Source organism: Sphaeramia orbicularis, chromosome 17 (assembly GCF_902148855.1).
Source record: "Sphaeramia orbicularis chromosome 17, fSphaOr1.1, whole genome shotgun sequence".
Classification (NCBI taxonomy): Eukaryota; Metazoa; Chordata; class Actinopteri; order Kurtiformes; family Apogonidae; genus Sphaeramia; species Sphaeramia orbicularis.
Genome location: NC_043973.1, coordinates 28,978,057 through 29,004,474, shown reverse-complemented (window position 1 = coordinate 29,004,474; position 26,418 = coordinate 28,978,057). Strand labels below are relative to the sequence as shown.

Below are 26,418 nucleotides of genomic sequence, written 5' to 3'. Positions count from 1 at the left end.
TCATTGTTATCGCGGTGTTGTTGAAATTGTGCTCAAAATGTTCAAAAAGTACTAATACACACACTGAAATAATTTAACTAAGTTGTATTTTGAAAACAACAAAAAACTAATAAAACTAGAAGCACTTGGAGAGCGCAGACCTCCGCCAAGGCTGATCAGTGGCCCCCCCCGTGGGCCCCCCCACCCCCGATCACCACCAAAATTTAATCATTTCTTCCTTATCCCATTTCCAACAAACCCTGAAAATTTCATCCAAATCTGTCCATAACTTTTTGAGTTATGTTGCACACTAACGGACAGACAAACAAACAGACAAACAAACAAACAAACCCTGGCAAAAACATAACCTCCTTGGCGGAGGTAATAATAGGCACAATGCACTTTCTCTTGGCGGAAGCGTTCAAATATTAACCCTTAGTGGTCTGAGCCTATTTTGTCCATTTTTCAGTACTTTTGACTTTGCCTTTGTATACTATATAAAGAAATATTTACTATACCCATGTTTGGTGTCTTTTTTTTTCAGCACAACTTGATCTATGTCACCTGCCTGTTATTTTTTTCACTTTAACCTACTATATCAACATGAAAGGCCAGAAAACACAAAAAAAAAAAAAAAAAATCCGATTTGAAAAATGTATATACTTTATTGCATAAATAACACAAAGATACTTAACAAACCTTTTCAAAGACTTTAAAAGTGAATATTGATTCCAAATATTAGGTATATAAAATTAAAATTGTAATAGATTAAAACTATACTCAAACATTTGACATAAAAGCAGATCTTTACACAGGTGTTTTCTCTGGAAAAGTGTGGTAATCAAACACAGTTATCATGATAATTGAATTAAATGGAAATACTAACCATCTGCAATTTTACCGCAGTTTATCGTTATACTGGTAATCATTACATCCCTACTCCAAAACATCTGACCATGACACTATATATACATATACTATATATACTATACTATATATATATAAAGCAATCTTTTCAGTTCAGTTTTACTTGTAGAACCCTATATCACAACAAGGTTGCCTAACAAGTTTTTACAGAATTAGTTGGATATGAAAACAAACAACACACAAATAAACAGTAGATGAAGGAAATGGATTAATGTCCCAGGCATCCCCCATCCTTAGACCCTCCTTCTCTGTAAGGAAAAGCTCCAAAAACCCAGTGGGAAAAGAGAAACCTCAGGGAGAACTACAGTGAAGGAGAGATCCTTTCCCATGAACGGACAGGCTGTAGATGCACCAGGACTGATGGACGTCCATTTGCAGATGTAGTTCCAGTCTGTAAAGATGCAGTAGGGTGGGAGCACATGTGGGGGTCCATCTCAGATCCCATCATCATTGGGCCCCAGGCGGCTGCAGCTAAAAAGGGATTTCAGGGATCTGCAGTCAATATGTTTTCATCACTACGTAGTCTAATTCTAACAATTCTAACAATGTGATCTTAATATAAAACATTCCCTTTTCATGTTCTAAAGTTTTCTATGTGGATTTTCCTCATCACCCATTGTGTGCATTTCTATACATGTAATATTGCACCATGAAGTATGCTTTATATGTGAAGTGATTTAATCTGGAATGGGGAGGTCGTACAAAGGGAATATCACCAATTTATGTTCTTTATGTTGTCTGTTAGAGACAGAAACTTGAGTGTCAGATTTTTATACAGATCTCATCATATTAGTGACCACTGGTGAAATAAAACTTCACATGCTGTTTGCAGAGATGCTTTTAACCACAGGCTCTATTTTTGTTTTGGAAAAACTGGAAAAGCTCACAATGACACATAAGAATGACAGTCACTCGTGCACTGGTGCGAGGGCTGCTGTGGTGACTGCACTGTCTGCTCTTTAAAACACAGACGAGCCACAGAAGTAGGCATTTGTTCAGTGGCAGCAGCTCCTGTGGACACAGCAGGTGTTAACAGGTAATTCATTTAGCATTATTACGATCTCTTTTTTATACTTTTAATAACCTTTCCTCTTTATTTTGGAGCTTTTTTAATGTGTATTATCACTATATAACATTGTGACGTTTAATGTATACTACAGTTTTAGTGTAGTCATAACATTAAGTGGTATTTTTTTATCAGATTGTATGTCTCTGTGGGAGCTGTTAGAACTAAATCTGCTGTAAAAGATTATGTTTGCACTAAAATTGGCCTCTTTACATCCATTTGTAGGAGTACAGTCTATTTTGTATTAATCTATATCCGAAATATTGCTGTAAAGAAACAGAAATGAGGGACAACAGTGAGTTCAAGCAGGAGAACCAGTTTGATAAACATCAGAATGACTGGAATGGTTGAACCTTCACCCTGTTAACAGTAAATTTCAAGTTCAGTATATCGAACCTTACCCCAGAGTATGGAGAAGAGCATCTGTAGAGCTTGACTCGGATTAAACAGTTGCATTTGTTCAGTGCTATGGAGGAATCCGAGCCCATTATGGCTGCGAGGTCAGAGGAGAGGAGGCTGAATGGACACTGCAGATGGAGCGCTCACACTCAGAACCTGGAGTCCAAGATGGTGGAAGAGTTTAGACGGAGACTCAAGTACTTCTTCATGAACCCCTGTGAGAAATACAAAGCCAGGGGTCGCAAACCATGGAAACTAATGCTGCAAATATTAAAGATTGCAATCATCACAGCCCAGGTAATCTTCAAAGTAGTTATTTTGTGGTCACAGATGGTAAATACATTAGTCTCACATGCACTGGTGTGGTGTTCCTGCCTTTCCTCCTCCAGTTAGTTTCCTTCGGCCTCAGCAACGAAATGATGGTCACCTTCAAAGATGAAAATCTGATGACATTCAGACATCTGTTCCTCAAAGGATATAAGGATCAAAGACAGGGAAACTACGCATTATACACAAAAACAGACGTATATGACCACATCTACTTCATCATCAACAGGGTACTGCACGTGTTGGTTCCAAATAATCCAAAATGTAATGGAAAATTGCAATAACTTACTTTTCTCAATATTTGTTTTTATTTTCAGTACATCAATCTCCAAAATCTGACTGTGGGCAACCTTGCATATGAGAAACTCAAAGGTGTGAGCACGCCTCTGTCAGTCTGTCAGGTGTTTTACAGAAACAGCTGCATCGATCCAGGCAATGAGACCTTTAACATTGACCCACACATTGATGAAGGTACACAATTACTGCATAAAGAAAAACATGACATGTATCTCTAAGAAGTAATGGTCTGTCTATCACATGTATATAGAGAGTGTATTTTTTCTTGATTGCTGAATTGCTATTTAACTCATAAAGACCCAGTACAACTTTTATGGCAGTTCCCAAATCTCTATATTTAACCTTTCTTAAGTGATTAATCACCATTTATTAAAATATTATCCTCTGTATTTTGTGTTTTTTCAATAAAAATCAGGTATTTTCCTACATTTAATTCACTGATTATGTAGATGTTCATAAAAGCTCATTTTAAAGTTAACTGTCATAATATTAGAAACAGAGAAATATTAAGAAAGCATGACTTTTTCAACAACATATATAAACTAAACATAAACCAAATGTCTCCCTCCACTGTCATTTATCAAACTCCATGGGTTTTACTGGTGAATCAATGTTGTAGAAGATGATGGTGTTTCCTCAGTAACTATGAAACCTCTGAATGTCCAAATGGGTCATATCGGATGACCATGAAAAGATGACAAACTGTATTTTACATCAATTATTTGCATGCATTTACAGGATTAATGGATTAACAGGTATTAAACATTTTACATTAGTTGACAGTTTTGGTCGCTGGTGGCTGTTTGGGTATTTATGGGTTAAGGAAAATGAATCAGGCCACAAATGGGAAATAATCACAATGTGAATTTCCATTAAAAAGAGGAAGCTTGTACTGTTTGCAGGAACACACTTATCCACAGAAATAAACCATAAATCTTTTCTGTGGGAGATAAATAACTGCCTCTGACTCTATTTCCCTCCGGCAGATTGCATTTCCATACACCCTATGCAGACATTGGACAACATGAACTTCTCTTTAGATTTCAAGAGGTGACTAACTAACTGAAAATACTGGTTTCAGGTCAGGTGATAAGAGTCCTGTCTGCTAACATGTGTTTGTGCATCTAGGCTGCTATCAGTGAACATCTACCTCACCCTGAAAACCATCAATCTGCAGACTGTACGGCACCATGAGCTACCAGACTGTTATGACTTCCATATAACAGTTAGTGGCAAGTTAGAAGAAAATCTGCTCTTTAATTACCTGTAAATAACTTTTCTCTGACCTAACTCTGTTAATTTGCTCGTCCGCAGATCATCTTCGATAACCATGCACACAGCGGAAAGATAAAGGTGGACGTCGAAAACAATGTGACGATTTATGAATGCAGAGACTGGAATATTGAAGGCAGCTGTAAGTTTTTACCTCCTCATATTTTCAGTTGGAAAGTTTTTTGTCAAATGTCAGCTGAGAGCACAGTAGCACAAGCCCTAACTCTATCAGTGTTGTATAAAGTACTGCAAAGTCACACTTGACCCTACCAAAAAAATTACTTTGGTAGATGTTTAAGTCACCAGTGCTACTCAAGTTAAAGTCTTTAGCTACTTACTACACAGGTGTCAAACATGCGTCCCGGGGGCCAAATCTGGCCCGCCGAAGGTTCCATTCCGGCACACAGGATGAAAGTGCAAAAATGAACCTGAACAGTCAAGGTTGTCCAAATCATTTTGGTTCAGGTTCCACATACAGACCAATGTGATCTACAGTAAAAATAACAACACAATAACCCATAAATAATGACAACTACAAATTTTCTTTGTGAAAAATTATGTGGAAAAAATGTAAGTGAAAAAAATAACATGATACTGTGAAAATATTTACATTTACAAAACTAGTCTTTCACAATAAAATACAAATAAATACATAAATTAAAAAAAAGATGAACAACCTGAAATGTGCAATTTGAACAATATTCTGCCTGTTACTAAATGTTTTGTACATTTATGGATCCACTGTGATTTGTAGTTGTGTTAATAATAAGAGATGTAATATTGTAGAAATTGTTCAAATTTTATTTCCAAACTCCAAAATTTTAACAATATTCTGTCTGTTACCAAATGTTTATGTAACATTGTGTGTAAATGTACATATATAAATAATAAGTCGAGGCATAATATTGTTAAAATTGCACTAATTTTTCAAATGAGATTTCTGTTTTTTCAGGTTATTCACATCTTTTTTGTAAAATGTAAATATTTTCATAATTTAATTGGGGGTTATATTGTATTAAAACAAAAAGAAAAACTTGGTTTTGTCATTATTTATAGGTTATTAAGTCATTATTTTACTGGTCTGGCCCAACTGAGATCAAATTGGGCTGAATATGGCCCCTGAACCAAAATTAGTTTGACAGCCCTGACCTAGTATTTACTGTACTTAAGTATATCAAGTGATCTAGAATTAAATGTACTCAAGTAATGAAAGCAAAAATGCAAGTAAATGTTAATAACAACCAAAGGGAGTCAGAGTTTGGAATATAATGCTGCTGCTCACATCTACAGATCACCGACAGGTTGAGTGTGGACTGTCGTTTGCACATGCGCATTACGCAGTTAGGTCCAATGACAAATCAGCTTCCTGATTTAGTAATCTCAGCAGTGAAAACATTACATTTCCTTTAGTTACCCCCCAAAGGGGAGGCAAGGGGCATTGTTGTTGGTTCAGTGTGTTTGTTTGTTTGTTTGTCTGTTAACACTCTAGCAGCAAAACTATTGGTTGAATTCATACAAAATTGGGTTTATAGATTGCCAGTGACCCAGAATAGATCTGATTACATTTTGGGAACAATAGGTCAAAGTTAATATTTTTTATGAATTTTTCAAATCTTTTTTTTCCCCATTTAGTTATAATGGGTGGAATTTCACATGTCTGTAGCAGCAAAACTATTGGTTGAATTCATACAAAATTGGGTTTATAGATTGCCAGTGACCCAGAATAGATCTGATTACATTTTGGGAACAATAGGTCAAAGTTAATATTTTTTATGAATTTTTCAAATCTTTTTTTTCCCCATTTAGTTATAATGGGTGGAATTTCACATGTCTGTAGCAGCAAAACTATTGGTTGAATTCATATCAAATTATCTTTATAGGTTGCCAGTGATGCAGAATAGATGTGGTTACATTTTGGGGAAAAGTAGGTCAAAGTTCAAATTTTTTATGATTTTTTTAAAATTCATTTTTATTCTCCCATTTACTTATAATGAGTGAAATTTCAAATCTGTATAAAAACATCAATTTTGTTTCAATTTACCTCAAACTTGGCACATGTATACAGGCAACTGATATGCTGACATCAGCACATGCATAGACATGAGGACATCAGCTGGATTGAAGCCAAAATAAGCTACAATACATGCGTTTGTTGTGCCTGGCACCACTTGTTTAGTTTTTGTGACAAGTAACAATACTATGCTTTAAAAATGTATATAGAAATATGCAATTGAGTTTGGAAGTGTAGTGAAGTAAAAGTGAAGATAAACATAATAAAGAATAAGTACAACTTCTCCTAAAACATACTTGATGTGTTATTACTTTGTTAATATACAACACCAAACTCTGTTTGACTACAACTGCTAACAACACTGTCTCAGCTATAGTTACAGGAAGAACTGAAATAGTGCAGTTAACTTAAGCCTTTGTCTGTGATAGCGGGGAAGATCGATTACCCCCTGCTGCTGTTTGACTCTGTGGTTATCCTCGCCTGCTTCACCTCTCTCATCCTCTGCACACGATCTGTCATCAATGGTGTCCAACTTCAGTTTGTAAGTTCTGTTACACAAGAGAACATAATATGAAGGACATTAACCCATAAATACCCAGTGCTGTCTTTGTGGTACTTCCCAAATGATTTTTTCCTCTATATTTAACATTTATTAAGTGATTTGTCGTCATCTATTATAAAATAATCCTCTGTATTTTGCATTTTTCCAGTAAAAATCAGATATTTTCCAATATTTAATTTACTGATCATATCGATGTTCACAAAAGCTCAGATTGAAGTTAGGGGTTGTTGTCAAAAAACAGAGAAAAATGGAAAAAAAAAAAAAAAAAAAAAACGACATCAAAATATATCATTAACTGAACATAAACCAAGTCCACTGCCACTGATCCAACTCCATGGGTTTTACTGGTGAATCAATGTTGTAGAAGATGACGGTGTTTTCACGTTCACTACAGAGCCTCTGAACATCCAAATAGGTCATATCTGATGACCATGAAAAGATGACAAACTGTATTTTATACCAATTGTTCACATGCATTGATAGGATTAGTGGATCAACAGTTATTAAACAGTTTAGATCAGTAGATATTTGGTCTCTGGTGGATGTTTGGGTCTTTATGGTTTAAAAAGTACCTTTCTTAAGCTGATTAAATGATTTGCTGTTTATCCATAATTGTCTGTGTCTGCTTTAACTCAGTTCAGATGTGTAACTGCAGTGCATTTTTCTGTTTCAGGAGTTTAATATATTCTTTCATGCCTACTACAAAAAAGTTGTGAGCTGGTCGGATCGCATGGAGTTTATTAACGGCTGGTATATTCTTATAATTGTCAGTGACACCCTGACTATTGCTGGGTCAGCCCTTAAAATTGGAATACAATCAAAGGTATGTGTTTCATGAAGCTTCAACAGGTTTAATTAGCTTCTGTAGAGAAGTTGATCTATAATAGGAAACTAATTTATGACAGTTAACATCCATTATTCACAATTATAACAATATAGAATTTTCCCACTGGAAGAAAATCCAAGGCACTCTCTTTAAACATTAAAATGCCTTTATTACCATGGCATGGTCATATCTAGACCTAAAAAACACTTCAACGCGTTTCGGCTTCAAGCATTCATCAGGAAGGCTAGGTCTAGATATGGCCATGCCATGGTAATGAAGGCATTTTAATGTTTAACCCTTTCATGCATGAATTATGAGAACCTCAGTCAATATTTTTTTCTTGAGTGTTTTTGTTCCTCTCTAGGCATGAAAAAAACAATGCAATTTATTTATTTATTTATTTAATGAACCTATTTTCCATGGAGTTACAAAAATGTCCACTCAGCTGGACACCATGCGTTTAATTTTTGAAGCAAAGAAACATTTATTTAAAAATCATCATCAGAAAGTGATAAACTGTGTGAAAACTATGAAATAAAAAAATATTTTTAATGCAGCTAATTGCTAAATTGCTACTGTTTTGTCACATTTTATCATACTCTAATATTAGTTATTACTCATTTCATGGAGATAATATCCTCTTGAGACCCAGGAATTTGACAGTTTTAGCTTTTTTACATTAAAAAATTGTCTTGATTGGAAACTGCATAATGCAACAGTTTTTTTCAGATATATTTTTAAAATTATTTTTATTTATTGATTGATTTTTTTAAATGAATGTCCATTGCAATGCACAGTATTTTTTAAGCAAAACTGCTAAACTTTTGTCCCCTACAGAGGACAAAATGCATTGCTGGGTCTCAGGAGGATATGCACAAAAAAAAAAAAAGTTTCTTAATTACAGTCTAATAACAATTAGCAGTTGATTTACACTAAAACATGTCACTGCAGATCAGGTTTATCATGAGCCGCAAAGTTACAATAATTGTATGAACTGCAGCGTTTTGGATGGTGCATGAGTGTCCATTGTGTTGGCTGATATGGAACTAAAACAAAAAACACCATGAATATACAAGAGAACAGCTGGAGAATAACTGCCCACTGGAGTGACCACTATGCATGAAAGGGTTAAAGAGAGTGCCTTGGATTTTTCTTCCAGTATGATAAATACTTTTTGAATCCCTTTTTCCAAAGAGCACCTCGAACAAACTCTTTTTTGGTCCGAGAAGCATTCCTTCCCAAACATTTATGAAATTTCCCCAGTTTAAAAAAATAAAAGACCAGATGTTGTGTAAAATGTACATAAAAACACAATGCTTGTTCAGTATAAAATAATTCATAGATATTATTACACTCCAACAAGACTTAATAGAATGGGCCCGATCGAAAGTCTTTTATGTTGGAAATGTAAGAAAGAGCGTGGTACATACATACATGCTCTGTGGGAGTGTGGCATGGTCTCCCCCCTGTGGAGGGATGTCCTCAACAACGTGAGTAGATATTTGAAATCTGAGCTACCCAGGTCTCCAAGACTATGTCTACTGGGGGACTGAACAGAATTTCCACATTTGGATGCATTTTTATTTAGAATTATTAAAACCAGCATGATGACCTGTGCCAGAATGATTTTGAGGTGTTGGAAGGAATCTCACACTCCCTCACTGAATATGTGGAAGATTCAAATAACAGAAACAGCTGCATATGAGAAGATGCTGGAGAAACTGAGCACAACAAGTGTCACGGTTAACAAACACTGGGATGGTTTCAGTAAATATATATGTGGGGAATTTGACCCAACCCTGTAAAGATTAAGGATGGTACTGCAATACACATAGATGCCTGCTCTCCTCATGCAAAGGTCTATTAATATCTGTCGAATAGCCTGTCCTTATGTTTTTGTTTTCCTTTGTTTTGTCTTGTTTTGTTTTGTCCATCAGTTGGATAGACATTGCTGTATTATTTTTAAAAATGTTAAAAATGCAAACAAAAATTTTGAATTATAAAAAAAATAAAAACACAATGCAATGATTTGGTAATCTCATGAACTTGTAGTTTATTCACAATAGAACACAGGTGTCAAACATGCGGCCCAGGGGCCTAAACCGGCCCGTCAAAGGTTCCAATCTGGCCCGCGAGATGAATTTACAAAGTGCAAAATGCAAAAATTACCCTGAAGATATTAACAGTCAACAGCATCAAACTCAAAAATAATAGCATAACCTAGAAATAATGACTCCAAATTTTCTTCTTGGTTTAATGCGAGAAAAATAATATGACATTATGCCTATAAATAATGGCAACACTGATTTTTTCTCTTTGATTTATTACAAAGAATATTAAATTGTGATATCCTTTAATAATAAAATGTCAATAACCTGAACAAATATTAACAAGCTGGAATGTCTGAAGAAAAATAAGTGCAATTTTAATTATTTTGTGCCTCAGTAGATCTGATCTGTAATGCACATATATAAATCATAAGTTGAGGCATAATATTGATAAAATTGTACTTATTTTCTTCAGAAATTTCAGTTTTTTCCAGTTATTCACATCTTTTTTGTTTTGGATAGAAATAGTTTCATCATTTAATGTTGTTTTCTGCACTAAAAAGTTGGAGCTGTCATTATTTATAGGCTATTATGCTATTATGTTACTGGTTCCGGCCCACTGGAGATCAAATTGGGCTGAATATGGCCTCTGAAAGAAAATGAGTTTGACACCCCTGCAATAGAACATAGAAAAAATATCAAATGTTTGAAATTAGAAAATGTACCTTTTTAAGAAAAAAAAAGGTGTTTTTGTCATAAATGGCATCAACACTTCTATTCATTGCATTCTGTTTTTACAAAGCATTGCAATTGAGGTTAAATCATGTTTAGATGAATGACAACCTTTTTATTTTCTTTCACTTTGCAGTTCCTGACAAATTATGATGTGTGTAGTATTTTGTTGGGAACAGCCACAATGCTTGTCTGGATTGGGGTGATTCGTTACCTTGGTTTCTTCAAGAAATACAATGTAAGACCTGATATGATGTTTTTTATTAACTGCATCAGGCACCACCTGTTATAAGAAAATCCCTTCTGTCTTTCTAGATCTTAATCTTGACCCTGAGGGCAGCTTTCCCAAATGTGATCAGGTTCTGCTGTTGTGCGGCTATGATCTACCTCGGCTACTGCTTCTGTGGTTGGATCGTGCTCGGTCCGTACCACGACAAAGTAAATAGACCATAATTAATATCAGTTTCACGCAAAGAATCCGCACGTTTCAACTATAATTGGTGTATAATTAAAACCTTATTTCCAGTTCAGAACACTTGACAAGGTGACAGAGTGTCTGTTTTCCCTCATCAACGGTGATGACATGTACGCCACCTTTCTAAAGATGAGAGACAAGAGCTACATGGTGTGGCTGTTCAGCAGACTCTACCTCTACACCTTCATCTCCCTCTTTATCTACATGGTGCTCAGCTTGTTCATCGCTCTCATCACTGACACATATGAGACCATCAAGGTGAGTTTGAGTCACCTGCTCCACTCTAAAGCACACACAGACTGAGAAATTCCACCCAGTTTGTTGTTCAGATATGTTTTTTTTTAACCCTTTCATGCATGAATTATGAGAACCTAGGTCAAAATTTTTTCTGGAGTGTTTTTATTCTTCTTTAGGCATGAAAAAAAACAATGCAATTAAAACATTTTTTTGAACCTATTTTTCAAAGAGTTAAAAAATGTCCACTCAGCAGGACATTTTTTTAACTCCATGAAAATGTAAATAATTATTATAAAATACAGTTTGTCATCTTTTCATGGTCATCAGATATGACCAATTTGGATGTTCAGAGGCTCCGTAGTTACCATGGAAACACCTTCATCTTCTACAGCATTGATTCACCAGTAAAACCCATGGAGTTGGATCAATGATAGTGGATGGAGACATTTGATTAATAATAGATTTGCTGAAAAAGTCACTTTTTTTCTGTTTTCGCTGTTTCTGATTTAATAACCTTTGAATTTACTCTGAGCTTCAATGAACATCAACATGATCAACAGATTAAGTATAAGAAAATACCGACTTTACAATGAAAAAACGCTAAATGCAGAGGATAATATAATAATAAATGGTGATAAATACTTAAGAAAGGTTAAATAGAGAGGAAAAAATAATTTGGGAACAGCCATAAAAAAATAAAAATTAAAAAAAAAGCGCTGGGTCTTTATGGGTTAAACATTAATATAATTTTATTTCCTAGCCTTTATATTCACTCATGCAGATATTATGCAGGTACTGTTGTAGACGTTTAGGTTAAATTACATTGTAGAATAGCTGTCCACTGTAGTGACCACTATGCATGAAAGGGTTAAAGTCACAGATAGATGAGAAGTTTACTTTTAAGGGTTTTTTTTAATGTTGACTCACCTAATTACTGTGCTCTTTTTTTTTTTTTTTTTGGTAGCATAATCAACAGGAGAAGGTTCCGGTGTCCCAGCTTCAGGCTTTCATAGCCGAGTGCAGGGACCAGCCTGAGTCTGGAAGATACCAGATTGATAAAGAGCCGCCATCCTGCTGTTTTGGTTGATACGCAAACATGAAGTATGTGAGCCAGAGACCGGATCTGTGCTAAATATCATCTTTCACCTGCGTTGAAGACCTTTTAGTTTGATGTTGTCTTACTGAACACTACTCAGATCATAAGAGATCAGAACAACTGTTTAGAGGGCTTGATATTAACTTTTATTAACTGGGCAACTTTTATTGATAAAAAATATTTGTCAGAGATGGTGGAAAAAAAACACAACCAAAAATCATAACACCAAAATCTTGCCTTCTAACATATAATGGAGTACAGTATTAAACACCTGTATTAATTATGGTAGATTTAATATTGAATTTGGAATGTATTATGTTTTATTTTCATAATTATTATTGTAGTAGTAGTAGTAGTAGTAGTAGTAGTAGTAGTAGTAGTATTGCTGTTGTTGTGTTGTTTTTGTTATTACAGTACAATGCTTACAAAAAACGTAGGCCATGTCTAGGTGTGTTGTTTTTGCAGGGATGAAATTATCATAGATATTTACTTTCTATTATTTTTATATGTCTTAATAATAGATACACAAAAAATTGAACTAAATGAGTTTTAAAGGTTAAAGTGACAATTTAGTGTGACTCCCGACCCCATGACAAGAAGCAGCACAAACAGAAACATCTTATATGTGTTCAGTGAAACCTGGTATAAAATATACAAAAAATGATGCAATAAATCTCATATTTATGAACAAAAGGGTTAAAGAAATGCTAAATGCAAAGAGATAGCACACTAAATAGTATACCTCTTTGGCTTATAGAAGCTAATTTTTCCCTGAAAGTTTTTTTTTTTACTACAGTACATACTTATAGATCTATATGTACAGAGTGTATCTTAATAAAGAGAATGAGAAATGCATATGTGTGTTTATTATAGTAAAACAGCAATCCTTGGATTTTTGAACATTGCAGTATGTTTTTTAGTATCTCATGCCTTGGTTTAATTATTATATGATGATGCTTTGATATGTTCTACACCTCACTGCTATTACTCATGCCAGCAAAGCCCTTGAAATCAACTGAAAAACATATAATAATGAAAAATCTGCACATTGTAAGGAAGGTATATTTGGATGGTTGTTTCTAATCATATTCTGATTTCACTGATCTACAACTTTTTTTTTTTAAATTGTTATCTGTAACAGACATTAAATGTACTAAATCTCATACACTTTAGTAAGATGAATTGGAAAACAAATGACAAAAGTGTTGGTTAGCTCATATTTTCAATGCGTATAATTAAGTATTACATTGGTTTATGAACATTTATACAATAGATTTATAAATCTTCCTCTAGAAAGAACCTGAAAAGTGAATGTAATGTAACATGCAGTGTTACATTTTGGGTTAAGATAAAATGCAATAAAATGAAAATAAAAATAAAAAAACGCTATTTGTCAAAGGATGTATTTTTAGTTGCTTCAAACTCAAACCATGTATTAATCCAGGTGTGTCTGCTACTTCTTGTTGTGACCACTGATTAATTAGACACACCTGGATGAATCAGTGTGTCCAGTAATGAAAGACAGGAAATAAAGGACCCACCTGAAGTTCAGGAAGTAGTGAGGCTGTGCATAGTGTCCGTTCTCAGAATGTAATATTTTGACATGACAACAGCAAGTCTGCATTTTTGACTTTTTTTTTTTTTTTTTAATTACTTACTCAAACTTGGAAACGTTTCAGTACTTTTATTCTGGAGGGGTTTTTTTTACTTGTAGACCAGTGTTACTTTTTATTTTATTGTATTTTATTTTATTTTATTTTATTTTATTATTGTTTACTTGTCAACAAATATTTTGGGTTAAAATAAAATAAAATAAAATAAAATCCCTGTTTGTCAGAGGATATATTTTTAGTTGCTTCAAACTCAAACCACCGTAAACCACCTGAAAAGTGAACGTAATGTAACATGCAGTGTTTTGGAGAAAAACATTTCTTTTGAGTAAAACACATTCTGTCAATTTCCTTTCCTTTCCTTTCCTTTCCTTTCCTTTCCTTTCCTTTCCTTTCCTTTCCTTTCCAATTCTCAGAATGTAATACTTTGACACGACTACAGCCAGTCTGCATTTTTGACTTTTTTTAAATTACTGACTCAAACTTGGAAAAATATAACTACTTTTATTCTGGAGGTTTTTTTTTGTTTTTTTTTACTCGTAGACCAGTGTTATTTTATTTTATTTCATTTCATTTCATTTCATTTCATTTCATTTCATTTTATTTTATTATTAATTAATTAATTAATTAATTTTAATTAATTTCTTAAGTACATTTCTGCAAATCCTTTTGGTTTTTCAGTTTGATCGTCTTACTACACTGCATTTTAGTTGATATTAACCAGTAGGAGGTCCTGTTAGACTCCAATCTAACATTAATTAATTAATTAATTAATTAATTAATTAATGTATTTATTTTGCTTGTCAATAAATATTTTGGAATAAAATAAAATAAAATAAAGTCCCTGTTTGTCAGAGGATATATTTTTAGTTGCTTCAAACTCAAACTACCGTAAACCACCGCACGTAAACGTAAAATGTTGTAATATAAACTCGTCACCCTCCACAGACCGTGCATATCATATCTCTGTCCACAGTGAGTGGGTGACACGTCCGTGGGTGTCTGCGGGGCTTCTTGACACCTGCCGGCGTGTCTCATTTGCATAGTGCTCCACAGTGGGTTCACATCCAATACTGTTCTCATATACTGACTGACAGACGCCTCCTCCAATCACAGTGAGGTTTGGTGTGACGCCGCCGTGGACTCCACTTTAAAACAACAGCAGCCTCCACAGGCTCCATCTGCTCCACGCACAGTCCGTAGGTGAGACCACGGAAAAGACCACAGATATTTACACCAGTATTACCGCTGTGAAGGGGACGAATGAACTCGGCAAAACAGTTTTCATTTCCAACGAGGGAGCCGCTGGAAAATATTCGTCTTTTCTCCTGAACTTGTAAATTTTTTCGACACATTTTTGACGCCACTGGATTTAATTTATCAAGCTAAAGGGAGAGGTATGTTTAACTTAGCATAGCTGTTCTCCAGGTTAGCAAACAATGCAAACCCTAGTGACATAGCAGCCGCTGTTGTTTGGAACTATGACGTTTTAGCTAATGTCAAATCCACCTGACAAACAACACACAACTTACCTTTGCTAAGTATACAATAGAGTTGGTAAATGACTCATTTAGGTAAAACTATGCATAGATTTAACGCTAGCATTCAGTCATTAGCTGGCTGTTGCTATCTATTTCCACCCAGTTACTATTATAATAGCGTTAAGTCATGTTTGGTTCCATGAGGCTGCCTAAGTTTAGACCAAGCTGACTTGTTTATCATAGACACAGGACATATGGTATGCGATAAGAGGAGTGTTTTCAGACATACAGACAGTAAAGCAGCCCAGCAGACTGTACACCAGTTCTGTCCTCGTCAACATTTGTCAGTCAGCCCTCTAAGGTTGGAGATGATTAGACATTTTCCAGGTTTGTTCATCCGTGCATTGTGTTTAACAGGCCTTGAACACAAGTTGGAACATTACAGTGCATAGCTGACTGGTGGGAGTGGCATACAGAGCTAGATAGCTGGTCCAGCTTGTTTTACCAGAGCGTGTCAAGATCATATAATTGTCCAAAGGGCACAAAAGTTATACAATGCACTCTCCTATCAGCTTTATGCTCACTATAATGGATTCCCTCATTTTTACAAGTACATTTCTGCAAATCCTTTTGGTTTTTCAGTTTGATCGTCTTACTACACTGCATTTTAGTTGATATTAACCAGTAGGAGGTCCTGTTAGACTCCAATCTAACATCAGTCTGCCAGTTAATCCTGTGTGGGTGAAGCCCAGATTATCGAGTGCCATTCTATCTCATGGCTTGATGCTTCATTTCAGGGCTCATTTCCAGTGGGAACCTCTGATCCACCGCCCGGCTGCTAATCCAACCACCCGGTTGATAACTCATGAGCTCACATCCTTGTGCCCTGATATGTCGGTGATATGGGAGAGTGGTGGACGACTGTGCCAATAGAGAGTTCTCTTGGTAATGTTTTTCTGGGTTGTTTCTAGTAGAATACTTCAAATATAGAAAGAATATCTACTGTGCTTTTTTTAGGACCTGCAAGAGGTGACCCACATTTTTGTTCTCCCTTTAGAGCAGCAACCTAATTCAACCGACTCCTCTGTAAAAGTGTAACTGATGTGATGTGTGTACAGTCACCGTATCATGGTTCTCTTTTTCTTCTGTTTTTTAGGAAATTTTGACATCTCCAGCATATCTCATGCGACCATGTCTCCCTCCAAACAGAACAATCTTTTGTCGATGTACTCATCTTTATCTCTGTCCAAAAGCTCCTACAGTGTCATAAGTGCCTTTTGCACAGAGGATAACATTCCACAGTGCATTTCATACATCAACCAGGTATAACAAATATATATTAAGTTACCTTTGCATAAAGCAAAGTAAATACACTGATTTTGAAGCAAGTCCTCTTTCTTCCACAGGAGCTTGCCTCTCTGGGCCTCTCCTCCACATGTATCGAGGCCAGCTCACCAGGGGCAGCTGGTCTGAACCCAGTGCCAGCTCTAAATGCCACGTATGAACTGCTACAGATTCACAGACGCACTATGTGCAGTTTAGAGGAACTTGAGAGAGAACAACTCAAGAAATCCAGCACTTTAGAACATGTGCAGATGAACAATTCCAGACTCAAGGTATGTAGCATAATGCTGCTCTTTCTTGTTCCATTTTCAATGCAAGCCAGGTGCTCTGTGTATGTGTGTAGCTACACTAAATGTATTGTGTGTTATATGGAGTAAAGTACAATTAACTGATTTTTGATCCTTAGAGGGCAGAAGTAAAACAACAGGACACAACAAATGAATTCTTTAGTTCTCCCGGAAGATTATTTTGAGTTGTGCTAAAGTTTATCTGCTTTTTTAAATACCCCTCCAGGATCAGTTGGAGCTGTCAATAAGGGAGAAGTCAGGTCTTCATGAGATGGAGAGACAGCTACAACTAAAAATCAAGACTTTGCAGAGCTGCCTAAAAACAGAAAAGGATGAGGTAGCATGTTCATGTCTTGTTTTCGTCTTGAATAAAATACACACATGTATATTGAGTGAATTTAAGAAATTGTCATAAATCAAAATCCTAACAGGTTCAGAAGCTCCAAAATATCATTGCCAGCCGTGCTTCTCAGTACAGCCACGATGCTAAGAGGAAAGAGAGGGAAACCGCAAAGCTCAAGGAGCGTCTCAGCCAACTACTGGTTGATAGAAAGGACAAAAAATTGGGTAAGTATTCTTATCCTCTGCAAATGAATAATCTGTGTATTTCATCTGAACGGGAAATTCTAACCTGGGTCTCATGTTTTTCCCACCCAGCTATAGATGTGCTGAATTGTTTGGGGCGATCTGATGGAAAGAGGAGTCACTGGAAAACTGCTAAAGCAGCAGCGAGGTATCATGAAGGCCACCTTGTCCCTTGTTGGACATTAGGATTTGTGAAAATGTCCCATTAAGTAGGTTATCTCAATTTGTCTCTACAGCCATGAGGGAGAGATGTACAAGTCCTTGCTAAGTGACTATGAGGCGAGTCAGAGGTCCTTGATGCTGGAAAATGCAGAGCTGAAAAAAGTCCTTCAGCAGATGAAAAAGGAGATGATACATGTCCTTAGTCCACGCCAACCCTCTATCAGAGGAGCTACTGCTGATGACAGCCAAGAGCAGGTATTTTTAACATGTTTTTGTAAATATACATAACCCTGGAAATAAGTTTAAGAAGTTGAGCCCTGATAATAAACAGAGGACTAATGAACTACATCTGCAACGGTGTGGCCTGTTGAACAAACTATGTGGAAGTCTTGTTATAATGGTGTTATCATACTATATCATGTGTTGAAAGTAGTTAGTTTAACACTAATGTCTCATTGATGCAGCCTAAAGAACTGCTCTGGGAAAGTAGACCAAACTAACCAAAATTTTGGCGTAGAAAATGACGTTTTGATTACTTGTTGCCAATCCATAAAATGTGTTGTTCTGTTTTTTTTTATGTTTTTAGTAAATTTTCATAATTCTTGAACAGACAACTACAACAAAAAAACATAAGGATTTGTCTGGAATTCATGTCATTTAGCATATACCCTAAATTAGGCATTTTGAGTGTCACTTGTGATATGAATATTAAATTATTTCCAGTTTTTGTTGAAAGTGTCATCTTTGTTCTCAACATATAAGGAAACCGCCCTAAAACAAAAATAATGAACAGTTTCCAGCCTCTGAGCTGGCTCTGGTGTGTTCACATTAAGCCAGTTCCTTTAAATGGCTTTTTTACTGGATCCAAGTAAAATCTTAGTCAAATAAATATGTTATTACAACAGCCACAATGATACATGGTTTCCCAACATGCATCACTGAACAGGTATTTGGAATATCACAGCCCAACATTATTTTAATAGCTACCAATAAGGTCCTATTTTTGTATAGTTCCATAAAATATGTGAGTGATCAGCCTCCAGCAGTGTTGTTGTATAGTGAGTTGCCTGCTTTTTATTTTGGGCATTACAAAGAAGCGGGTTACATGCTTCCAACAGAATTCCCTTCATATTGCCGAATGTGTGGATTGTCTTACACATTTGACTCCCCTCTTCCTCTGTAATTTGCATCTGTAGCTTTGCTTCCCATCTTGATTTGATGCATAATGTTGATTCCCAGTAAAAGTGCACATGTACATACACCTGTTTTCTGTTTGTATTACTACAGTCACAATATTTAAAGTTTCTCCTGGTTTTGATCTGTGTCACTTTGTGAAACAGTGTCTTAACTTTGTTTGAGAATTAATTACCTTTAGATTCTGCAAACTCATAATTTGACCATTTTCTGAAACTATAGTCCCATAATACCTTTTTGCACCCACTGGATCAAATACAGGAGTTTTGTGTTCTATGCAGCCATGTCAATGTGTGAGTGGACCCAACCCTTTAAATTATATTGTATGTCTACCACAGAATTCAGTACCTCTGAAGTAAATGCAAAAAAGATTTTATTGTAATACACTCTTTACCACCAACAAAGAATTTAACAATCCTTTGTTACTGTGCTTGTAATGCCTAATTATCTTAGAGCAACTTGCTCTGGGATTTTAAAGGTGCTAACGGCAAAAAACATTTAACATGATCATTAACGGCCAAAGCATTATGATTTAGTGTCAAGTCTACAGTCTTACAATATACTCAGTGTAAAATGCCTACAATGACATCGAGTGACAAAAATAGAAACTTTATTGCTGTATTATCTAGAATAAGATAACAGTACCTCAACACTGGACCAATAAAATTTTACAACCTTGGACCACACAGTTATAAATTAGTGGCTGATGATTTAAAAAGTTATTTTTTATTCATTTGCCACCTCTAGACTTTTAATATCTAATGTCAGATTTAGTCAAATTACCAGCTTTGTCAACTCTATAGCGTGATATAAGTTTGTTTACTTTTAAATGAATTTGGTCATGTCATGTCATGTCATGTCATGTTACAATCACGTTGTCGTATCAGTGATGCTCTGTATCTTTGTACTTGGAAAATGAAACATAAATGCTATTGCAAATGTCTGAGGTGTATAATCTGTCACAGAAAACATGTTAACCAACACAAAACTGAGCTGTTTCATGGAGAACCGTACACTTACTGAAGACTGAGTGTAAGTTGTAACTACTGCCTGCATTAGTACTGTTTTTTTCTGCAGGTACAGCCCACATAAAGTCCATCATAAGATAGAAATTGTTTTCAAACGACTTTAAATGAACTTGCTCACAGATGGAGTTGCCCTCACATGTGCGCGTCTAGCAAATCCAACCTGTTTGTTTCTGTTGTTTTTTTTTTTTTTTTGTTTTTGTTCAGGCTGATTCTGATTTGGAGGACAGAGCAGGTGACTCCAGCAGGGGATCCTTGGATAAATCCTGTGAACATGCAAGGGAGCAACTGACCAACAGTATCCGCCAGCAGTGGAGAAAACTGAGGAACCACATGGAGAGATTAGACAGCCAAGGTAAAAAAAAAAAAAAAAAAAAAAAGAACATGATAGACTTGAGGTTGGAAAAATGTTAAGGTTTTTCGGTATCTTTTGCGCAGTAAATATGGACAAAGTCATCTGCAGTCATCCATAGCACATTTTTGTTTGCAAAGCATCTCAGGTGCAGAATCAGCTGGAGTCCAATAAGGATGTGATCTCAAGGGAGACGCATGAGGATGAGATGGAGAGGATGAGACGGGAAGTGCAGCAGTGCAAAGAGTTTATCGATGCACAGCAGCAGCTCCTCCAGGTCAGTGCCTGGTCAGAACACTGGACATGGTCTATAACGGAGATGAAAACTAATGAAAATCACAGTAGTTTTTCTATTGAATGTCTTTCAGTCTGGTTTTTGATTTCATCTTGTGTACATGACTAATTGTATTCTGAGGAATTGACTACATTTAGTTTGAAACTGGACAGTTCATCACTGGGCCGACAAAGGAAAAACAAAGAAAATCACTCCTAAATTCACATCTATCAGCAATTTAGAACAGTCAGTGGAGTAGTGAAGGTGCATGTGTATGGACTGTAAGCACAACGTGAAGAAAGTTTATCAGGTCCCATTTGTGTACACCCTGACTCCTTAACGCTGCATGAGTAATGAAGGAGATTTGACTTGAAATGGGATTTTATTTTAGGTGAATTGTTCATTGTAGTTTTTATGTAGCTTTTAGCTTGTGAAAACATTTTTTTCAGTTCAGTCATTTTTTTCATTACTATATCCTCCTGAGACCCATGAAAGTAAAAGTTTTGGCTTTTTTTTATATTAAATAACTGATTGGAGATCGCATCATGATGCAACAGTTTTTTTCAGATACATTTTTATTTTCTTTAATGGTATGTCCTTTGCAGTGGACAGTGTTTTTAAAGCTGTGAAACTCTTGTCCCCTACAGAAGGCAAAAATGCATGGCTGGATCTCAAGAGGATATTCGTTGGATTTTCAGCTCAGTGTGATAATCCTGATCTGTATTGTAAACATTTAACTCTGTCATTTCTGTTTTTGCATATGCAGCAGCAGCTCAACACTTCTTTTGATGATGAGACGGCTGCTCTGCTTAATGACTGCTACACACTGGAGGAGAAAGAGCGGCTCAAAGAGGAGTGGAGGCTCTTTGAGGAACAAAAAAGAAACTTTGAGAGAGAGAGAACGAACTTCACAGAGGCTGCTATTCGCCTTGGGCGAGAGGTAATCATGTCTCCCCACATTCCCAACTGTCTACCACACTTATACTTGGGATACATTGTTATTTTTATTGCTTTGCAATTGTTTGAATTTGGTTCTTTTAATTTCATTTGATTCCCCAGAAAAAGGCCTTTGAGGAGGACCGTGCCTCTTGGCTGAAAAATCAGTTTTTGAACATGACTCCCTTTACAGACCGTAGGAGATGTTCTTCATCTGATGGTCAGAGCGCACTATCAATTAGTAAGTCAGTGTAATTTCATACACACAGTAAAGGAAATGAATGCATAGTTCAGTTTCTTCAATTAGCAATGTCACAGGAGACCACACACGCACTCAACCGTTATTTCCAACTCCTGCCATCTGGAAGGAGATTCAGCAACATCAGATGCAATAAGACCCGCTTCAGCAGAAACCTAGTACTATCAGCCACCTCCACCTTAAACAAAACAGAACCGTACTCATAATGCACTTTACATGGTTCCCCAGTCTCTTTCAAGTGAGACATGTCTGCTTATGTTTATTTGCCCCCCCATATCATGTGTACCCCTTGTTCTTCCTTATGTGTCTGTGATATGTGTGCCTTAACCTGCTCTCCTCCATGTGCCTTTAATATGTATGTCTAGGTCTAATGTTTATTGATGTCTGTTTGTTTGATTTGCTTATGCGGGCTGAGATATGAAGATGTTTAAGATCTGTGAAGACGAATTTCTCTAAGGGGACAATAAACAAGCTAACTTAATATAGTACTGATAGCTAACAGATACCATAATGGATATGTTGCATTACAGAAGGTACAATGTTATAAAAGATTATAGCAACAGGTATTAGCTGTAATAAATGTTTTCATTAACAATATTTTCAGTTGTTTCATTATTTACACTCTGCAGGAAGTGAACCTGAGATGCGGATGTCTTCCAGTAAAGTTCAGCTCCCCAAATCATCAACCTACACTTCTTTCTCCACTCCTAAACCTGCACCAAGTGCTACTGTGCCATCGACAACTGAACTGTATCGGACACTCCGCCTCATACCAGACCCCAGGTATGATCTTGTGTATGTTTAAGTGTGTTTGTAGTGCTGGGATTAATGGATCTCTGTAGTGTTATATTTTCAGTCATTCGATAGATAAGAAATCTTAACCTGCAGTCCCAGTTCATCAATGCTGTATATATGAATCCTTGTCTCTTACTCCAGCTCCACCAGACATTCAAGTCATGGACGCTGGCACGAGTCGAGTACCATTGAAGATGGAGAGTCTCAGGTCAAAGCCAAAAGCAGACTTCGATGTGGAGATTTGAGTATATTCTCTTTGGGTGAAGATGAGAACAGCCTTACATGAGGAACCTCCAGTGCCTTCTTGTGGATTTTGAGGTCACTTTATCAATGTATCAATCCATGGCTTACTTTTATCAGCACTGAAGAACACTTTGGGGAACACTGTCATGTTCCTTTGGATGGATATGCACATGACAGGACATTCACTAAAACTGATCAAATAAGAAAGCACTTTAATGAATTTCATTTCATGTTCAAATAAAGTCTCACTGACAGATTTCAGTTCAGTTAAAGTGGTGTCTTCCAAGTACTGATTTGAAGATTGAACAGTAATTCTTTCTATGTGTAATTCTATTTAAGTTTTACTTTAACCTTATGTTTACATGTTGGATGTATAAATTATGTTTAGATTTTCTCAGCAACGTATCAAGTATGACTTTGATTGATCATGATGCTCTCTGCTGTTGTAATAATAAAGATAAAGATGTTTTTAATTAAACATTGTCTTCGATGTTGCGCCCTCTAGTGTATGTAAGTGGAACTTGATGCTGAAAATGTAAAGAACCGGAATCCGGATGTTATCATCTGTGCTTTTTGTTTCAGCATCCAGCCCCGAATACCGCCCACCACAGAACGGCCAATTTTCTGACAAACACTTCAAAAATGTCGGGTTCCTCCAATCTCGTTGCCATGAAAAAAGTTGTACAGCAACTCCGTTTCGAAGCCAGCATAAACAGAGTGAAGGTAACTTACGGGTTCATTGTTTTTCTTACAAAAAACGGGGAAACTCCCGTTATTGCGCTGATCTGCTAACGGGGCTAGCTGGAGCCAGTGGTTAGCACTAGCCACTAGCTAGTCAACAGGCAGAACAGGGCGTTTCTTCAGCCAGTGGGGATGGATTTAAAGTTTGATACACTAGAGAGTTATTACTGAACACCTGGGAAAGAAGAATTACACCGAAAATTGCATTACAAGATGGAAGATAATACGTCAACTTGAACTAAATTGGAGTTTTAGCGTTTTGGTTTTGTGCTACTAGCATAACTAGCTGTCATGGTGAATTAACAGTAGCGTAAGTAATGATCAGTGAAGTCTGGTCTAATGTGTTCTTTTTCTGGAACTGGTACTGAATTATCAGACCGATTCTTTAAGTTGCGTGTGTATTTAATTGATCGGCATCTTAATAGTTAAAGGGAGATTTGCGAGCAGTGTTATGCGTAGAACTAGCCAACGAGGAGTTACGTAAAAACTTTTCTAAATGTATATCGGTAAATGTAGGACGTGTGTGAACTGTTAAAAGATTAATTTAATCCTTATGATCCCTGTGAATAGTTTCTATCTTTAAAAGTACAGTGGAGCCACGTCCCCTCTGATTTAGTATAATTCATATAAAAGGCAGGTTTTAGTTGTTAAAGGGCCCTGTTTTCATCCACTACAGGTCTCACAGGCTGCTGCAGACCTTCAACAGTTTTGCATGCAGAATGCTCTGCAGGACCCTCTGCTCACCGGGGTGTCCTCCAGCACCAACCCCTTCAGGCCACAGAAGGTCTGCTCCTTCTTGTGAAATCCCTGCATTCATTGGTAAGTGTACCACACAGTCATCCCTACTGTACATACAGGTCATGCAAATGAAGTCCTGACTAGTAGCTGACAAAATGGGCAAAGATTGGTGATGGGTTTTTCTATCAAATACTGCAAACAGATATCATTCTACACTAACCTTTCACGTTTTTAGGGTGCCCTTTATTGTATTTAACAATAAAATACCAACTGATGTTATTTTAAAGGTGTAGTTATGCCAAACAACGGAAAAAATAGCAATACATTTAGTGGAGTGAAACTATCACCACTCCTTTTGTATTAAAACCATCTATCCATCAGTTGACATATTAAAGTTGCTGTTTTTAATAAATAATTTCATTGAATTTCATTTTCTCAGATACAACAAAACATTCCTTACTGTCTGTTCTACAAATGCAAGGAAGAGACTTGTTTACAGAATTTAACATTTTAAACAAAATGACTTTTCCGATTGTTCTTATTTTTTAGATTTTTACGTAGTAGTTTGAAGTCTGGCTGAACCAATTTGGACTTTTGTGTTTGTATTTTGTGTTTTTGCAGGCCTCGATAATGATACTACAGGGAAAAAATGACCTCAACACTGCTCCTCATGCCAAGCCATTACACTGCCACGGGATCTCCTGCGTGTCCAACACATTGGAAGATAACCATCAATTTTCAGTCACAATAGAAGAAAGGAGACAGTTTTATTTTTCATGGCACAGTGTGATTTTCAGATGAATTGTTGTGCCTTTTCTATTGTTCTATTTTAGCCATCACTGTTCTAAATTTTTGTATTTAAAGAATAAAAAAATAAAAAGCATTCTTTACTACTCAAATGTTCTATTGATTAGCTTTTTTTCTACTTGAGTTATGTTTTAGCATACCTTAGAGTCAAGAGTAACATCTGATCTGATGGCCGTACAGTGCCTAAACAAACTTATTAGACCACCTTTCCCTTTTTGTCTGTGACTGTCCAGCATCATGAAGTGTTTTAATGCAGACTCTTTCATTTTCACTAAGCTCTCGAGATTTTACCATTTTCAGTAAGAATGAGGAGTTTCACACTGAATATTCCTTTTTTACTTCCAAATTTTACCTGGTTCACTGGGCTTCTCTGAAAAGGCAGAAATTATTCAAGCATACCGTTCAACCACTGAAACTCATTACTCTGTTCATGAATGCAAGTAAATATAGTTTGACATCTTAAGAAATAATAATGTGCTCTAATTGTTTTTTGTAAAACTAAATTTGAAAATACATGGGTAACATTTTAGCATTTAAAAATATAATTTCAGAGCTCCTACTAGTGTAATAACCATTACAGAAACATAAAAAGTAATTTTGGTAATCACCAATGGTGTTCATTTAGTGCAGCTGTGGTGTAAACCACACTGGGTGGTCTAAAAATGTATGGTAGAAATTGCAGCCACACTTGTAAATACTGTGGGTGAGCTTAGCAAAAGATCGGTAAAAGTTTAGTGATGAAGTTCTAGATGAGGTAAAAAATGTAAAGACATTTAATAATTTCATATCAAGGATAAAATGCTTGAACAGTTTAGCAATTTTAATAAAAAAGAATGTTACAGAAGTACAACAGTATACCATTTGCCCCCTTCCAAGTATTGTGTATAGGAAATCCGTTAATGATTCTTAAAAAATCCTGTATGTCAGAATTATGGGAAGACACTGACAATTAAAACCTTAAAGTTATTCCACTTTAAAGTTCTAAGTACAGTTTACAGTGCCCATTTGTCAAACAATCTGCAGAATAGTTAAGTAGATGAACATTTTAACCCTTTATTAAATGGACATGTTTGAAGGGAATGTACATCAATCAGGAGTGAGTGGTTTATGTTGACTTTAGATAAAATCGGGTATTTTGGCGGTGTGGTAATGCTTATCTACAGTAGTAACAAGGAGTTACTTCATCACATTTAACTGTCAAATTATGAAAGCGTCTGCAGCCTCGCATTGGCGCAGCCTCGGACGCAGCGCCATCTGCTGGAAGTGGTCGGCACATTCACATCCAACGCGATTGTACGAGAATGACTGTTGTTTTCTCGCGAGATTTGAGT

General features: G+C 36.1%; 3 protein-coding genes across 5 annotated transcripts; all 3 read left to right on the top strand.

Annotated features, from left to right (window-relative positions):
• Positions 1-1,831: 1,831 nt before the first annotated feature.
• LOC115436902 (mucolipin-3-like) lies at positions 1,832-13,643 on the top strand. Its single transcript, XM_030159876.1, has 13 exons — positions 1,832-1,942; positions 2,437-2,668; positions 2,761-2,928; positions 3,016-3,169; positions 3,982-4,045; positions 4,124-4,220; positions 4,310-4,409; positions 6,707-6,819; positions 7,514-7,663; positions 10,583-10,684; positions 10,762-10,884; positions 10,973-11,179; positions 12,123-13,643. The coding sequence occupies exons 2-13, from the start codon at positions 2,441-2,443 to the stop codon at positions 12,243-12,245; spliced, it is 1,629 nt and encodes a 542-aa protein (XP_030015736.1). The 5' UTR covers positions 1,832-1,942; positions 2,437-2,440; the 3' UTR covers positions 12,246-13,643.
• Positions 13,644-15,024: 1,381 nt separating this feature from the next.
• ssx2ipa (synovial sarcoma, X breakpoint 2 interacting protein a) lies at positions 15,025-23,276 on the top strand. Of its 3 annotated transcripts, none has more exons than XM_030159873.1 (14): positions 15,025-15,067; positions 16,143-16,290; positions 16,502-16,668; positions 16,752-16,961; positions 17,203-17,313; positions 17,408-17,543; positions 17,634-17,709; positions 17,798-17,978; positions 20,150-20,297; positions 20,435-20,571; positions 21,335-21,508; positions 21,628-21,745; positions 22,393-22,546; positions 22,700-23,276. In XM_030159873.1, exons 2-14 carry the CDS (start codon positions 16,248-16,250, stop codon positions 22,842-22,844), a joined length of 1,800 nt encoding a protein of 599 aa, XP_030015733.1. In that variant the 5' UTR covers positions 15,025-15,067; positions 16,143-16,247; the 3' UTR covers positions 22,845-23,276. The 3 variants fall into 3 exon arrangements, with proteins under 3 accessions (XP_030015733.1, XP_030015734.1, XP_030015732.1); XM_030159874.1 differs by lacking the exon at positions 15,025-15,067 and adding an exon at positions 15,074-15,261 and having other exon boundaries at positions 21,338-21,508; XM_030159872.1 differs by lacking the exon at positions 15,025-15,067 and adding an exon at positions 15,074-15,261.
• A 39-nt stretch (positions 23,277-23,315) lies between these two features.
• gng5 (guanine nucleotide binding protein (G protein), gamma 5) lies at positions 23,316-25,179 on the top strand. Its single transcript, XM_030159878.1, has 3 exons — positions 23,316-23,524; positions 24,219-24,361; positions 24,902-25,179. The coding sequence occupies exons 1-2, from the start codon at positions 23,444-23,446 to the stop codon at positions 24,342-24,344; spliced, it is 207 nt and encodes a 68-aa protein (XP_030015738.1). The 5' UTR covers positions 23,316-23,443; the 3' UTR covers positions 24,345-24,361; positions 24,902-25,179.
• The last annotated feature ends 1,239 nt before the right edge of the window (positions 25,180-26,418 follow it).

Excerpts from the sequence above, each read along its gene's own strand:
- LOC115436902 (XM_030159876.1), top strand. The coding sequence starts at position 2,441 with ATGGAGGAATCCGAGCCCATTATGGCTGCGAGGTCAGAGGAGAGGAGG. Across the intron at positions 4,046-4,123 it reads TTCTCTTTAGATTTCAAGAG|GCTGCTATCAGTGAACATCT; the intron begins GTGACTAACTAA and ends TTGTGCATCTAG. Across the intron at positions 4,221-4,309 it reads GTTATGACTTCCATATAACA|ATCATCTTCGATAACCATGC; the intron begins GTTAGTGGCAAG and ends GCTCGTCCGCAG.
- ssx2ipa (XM_030159873.1), top strand. The coding sequence starts at position 16,248 with ATGGGAGAGTGGTGGACGACTGTGCCAATAGAGAGTTCTCTTG. Across the intron at positions 16,962-17,202 it reads TGAACAATTCCAGACTCAAG|GATCAGTTGGAGCTGTCAAT; the intron begins GTATGTAGCATA and ends ATACCCCTCCAG. Across the intron at positions 22,547-22,699 it reads CGCCTCATACCAGACCCCAG|CTCCACCAGACATTCAAGTC; the intron begins GTATGATCTTGT and ends CTCTTACTCCAG.
- gng5 (XM_030159878.1), top strand. The coding sequence starts at position 23,444 with ATGTCGGGTTCCTCCAATCTCGTTGCCATGAAAAAAGTTGTACAGCAA. Across the intron at positions 23,525-24,218 it reads CCAGCATAAACAGAGTGAAG|GTCTCACAGGCTGCTGCAGA; the intron begins GTAACTTACGGG and ends CATCCACTACAG.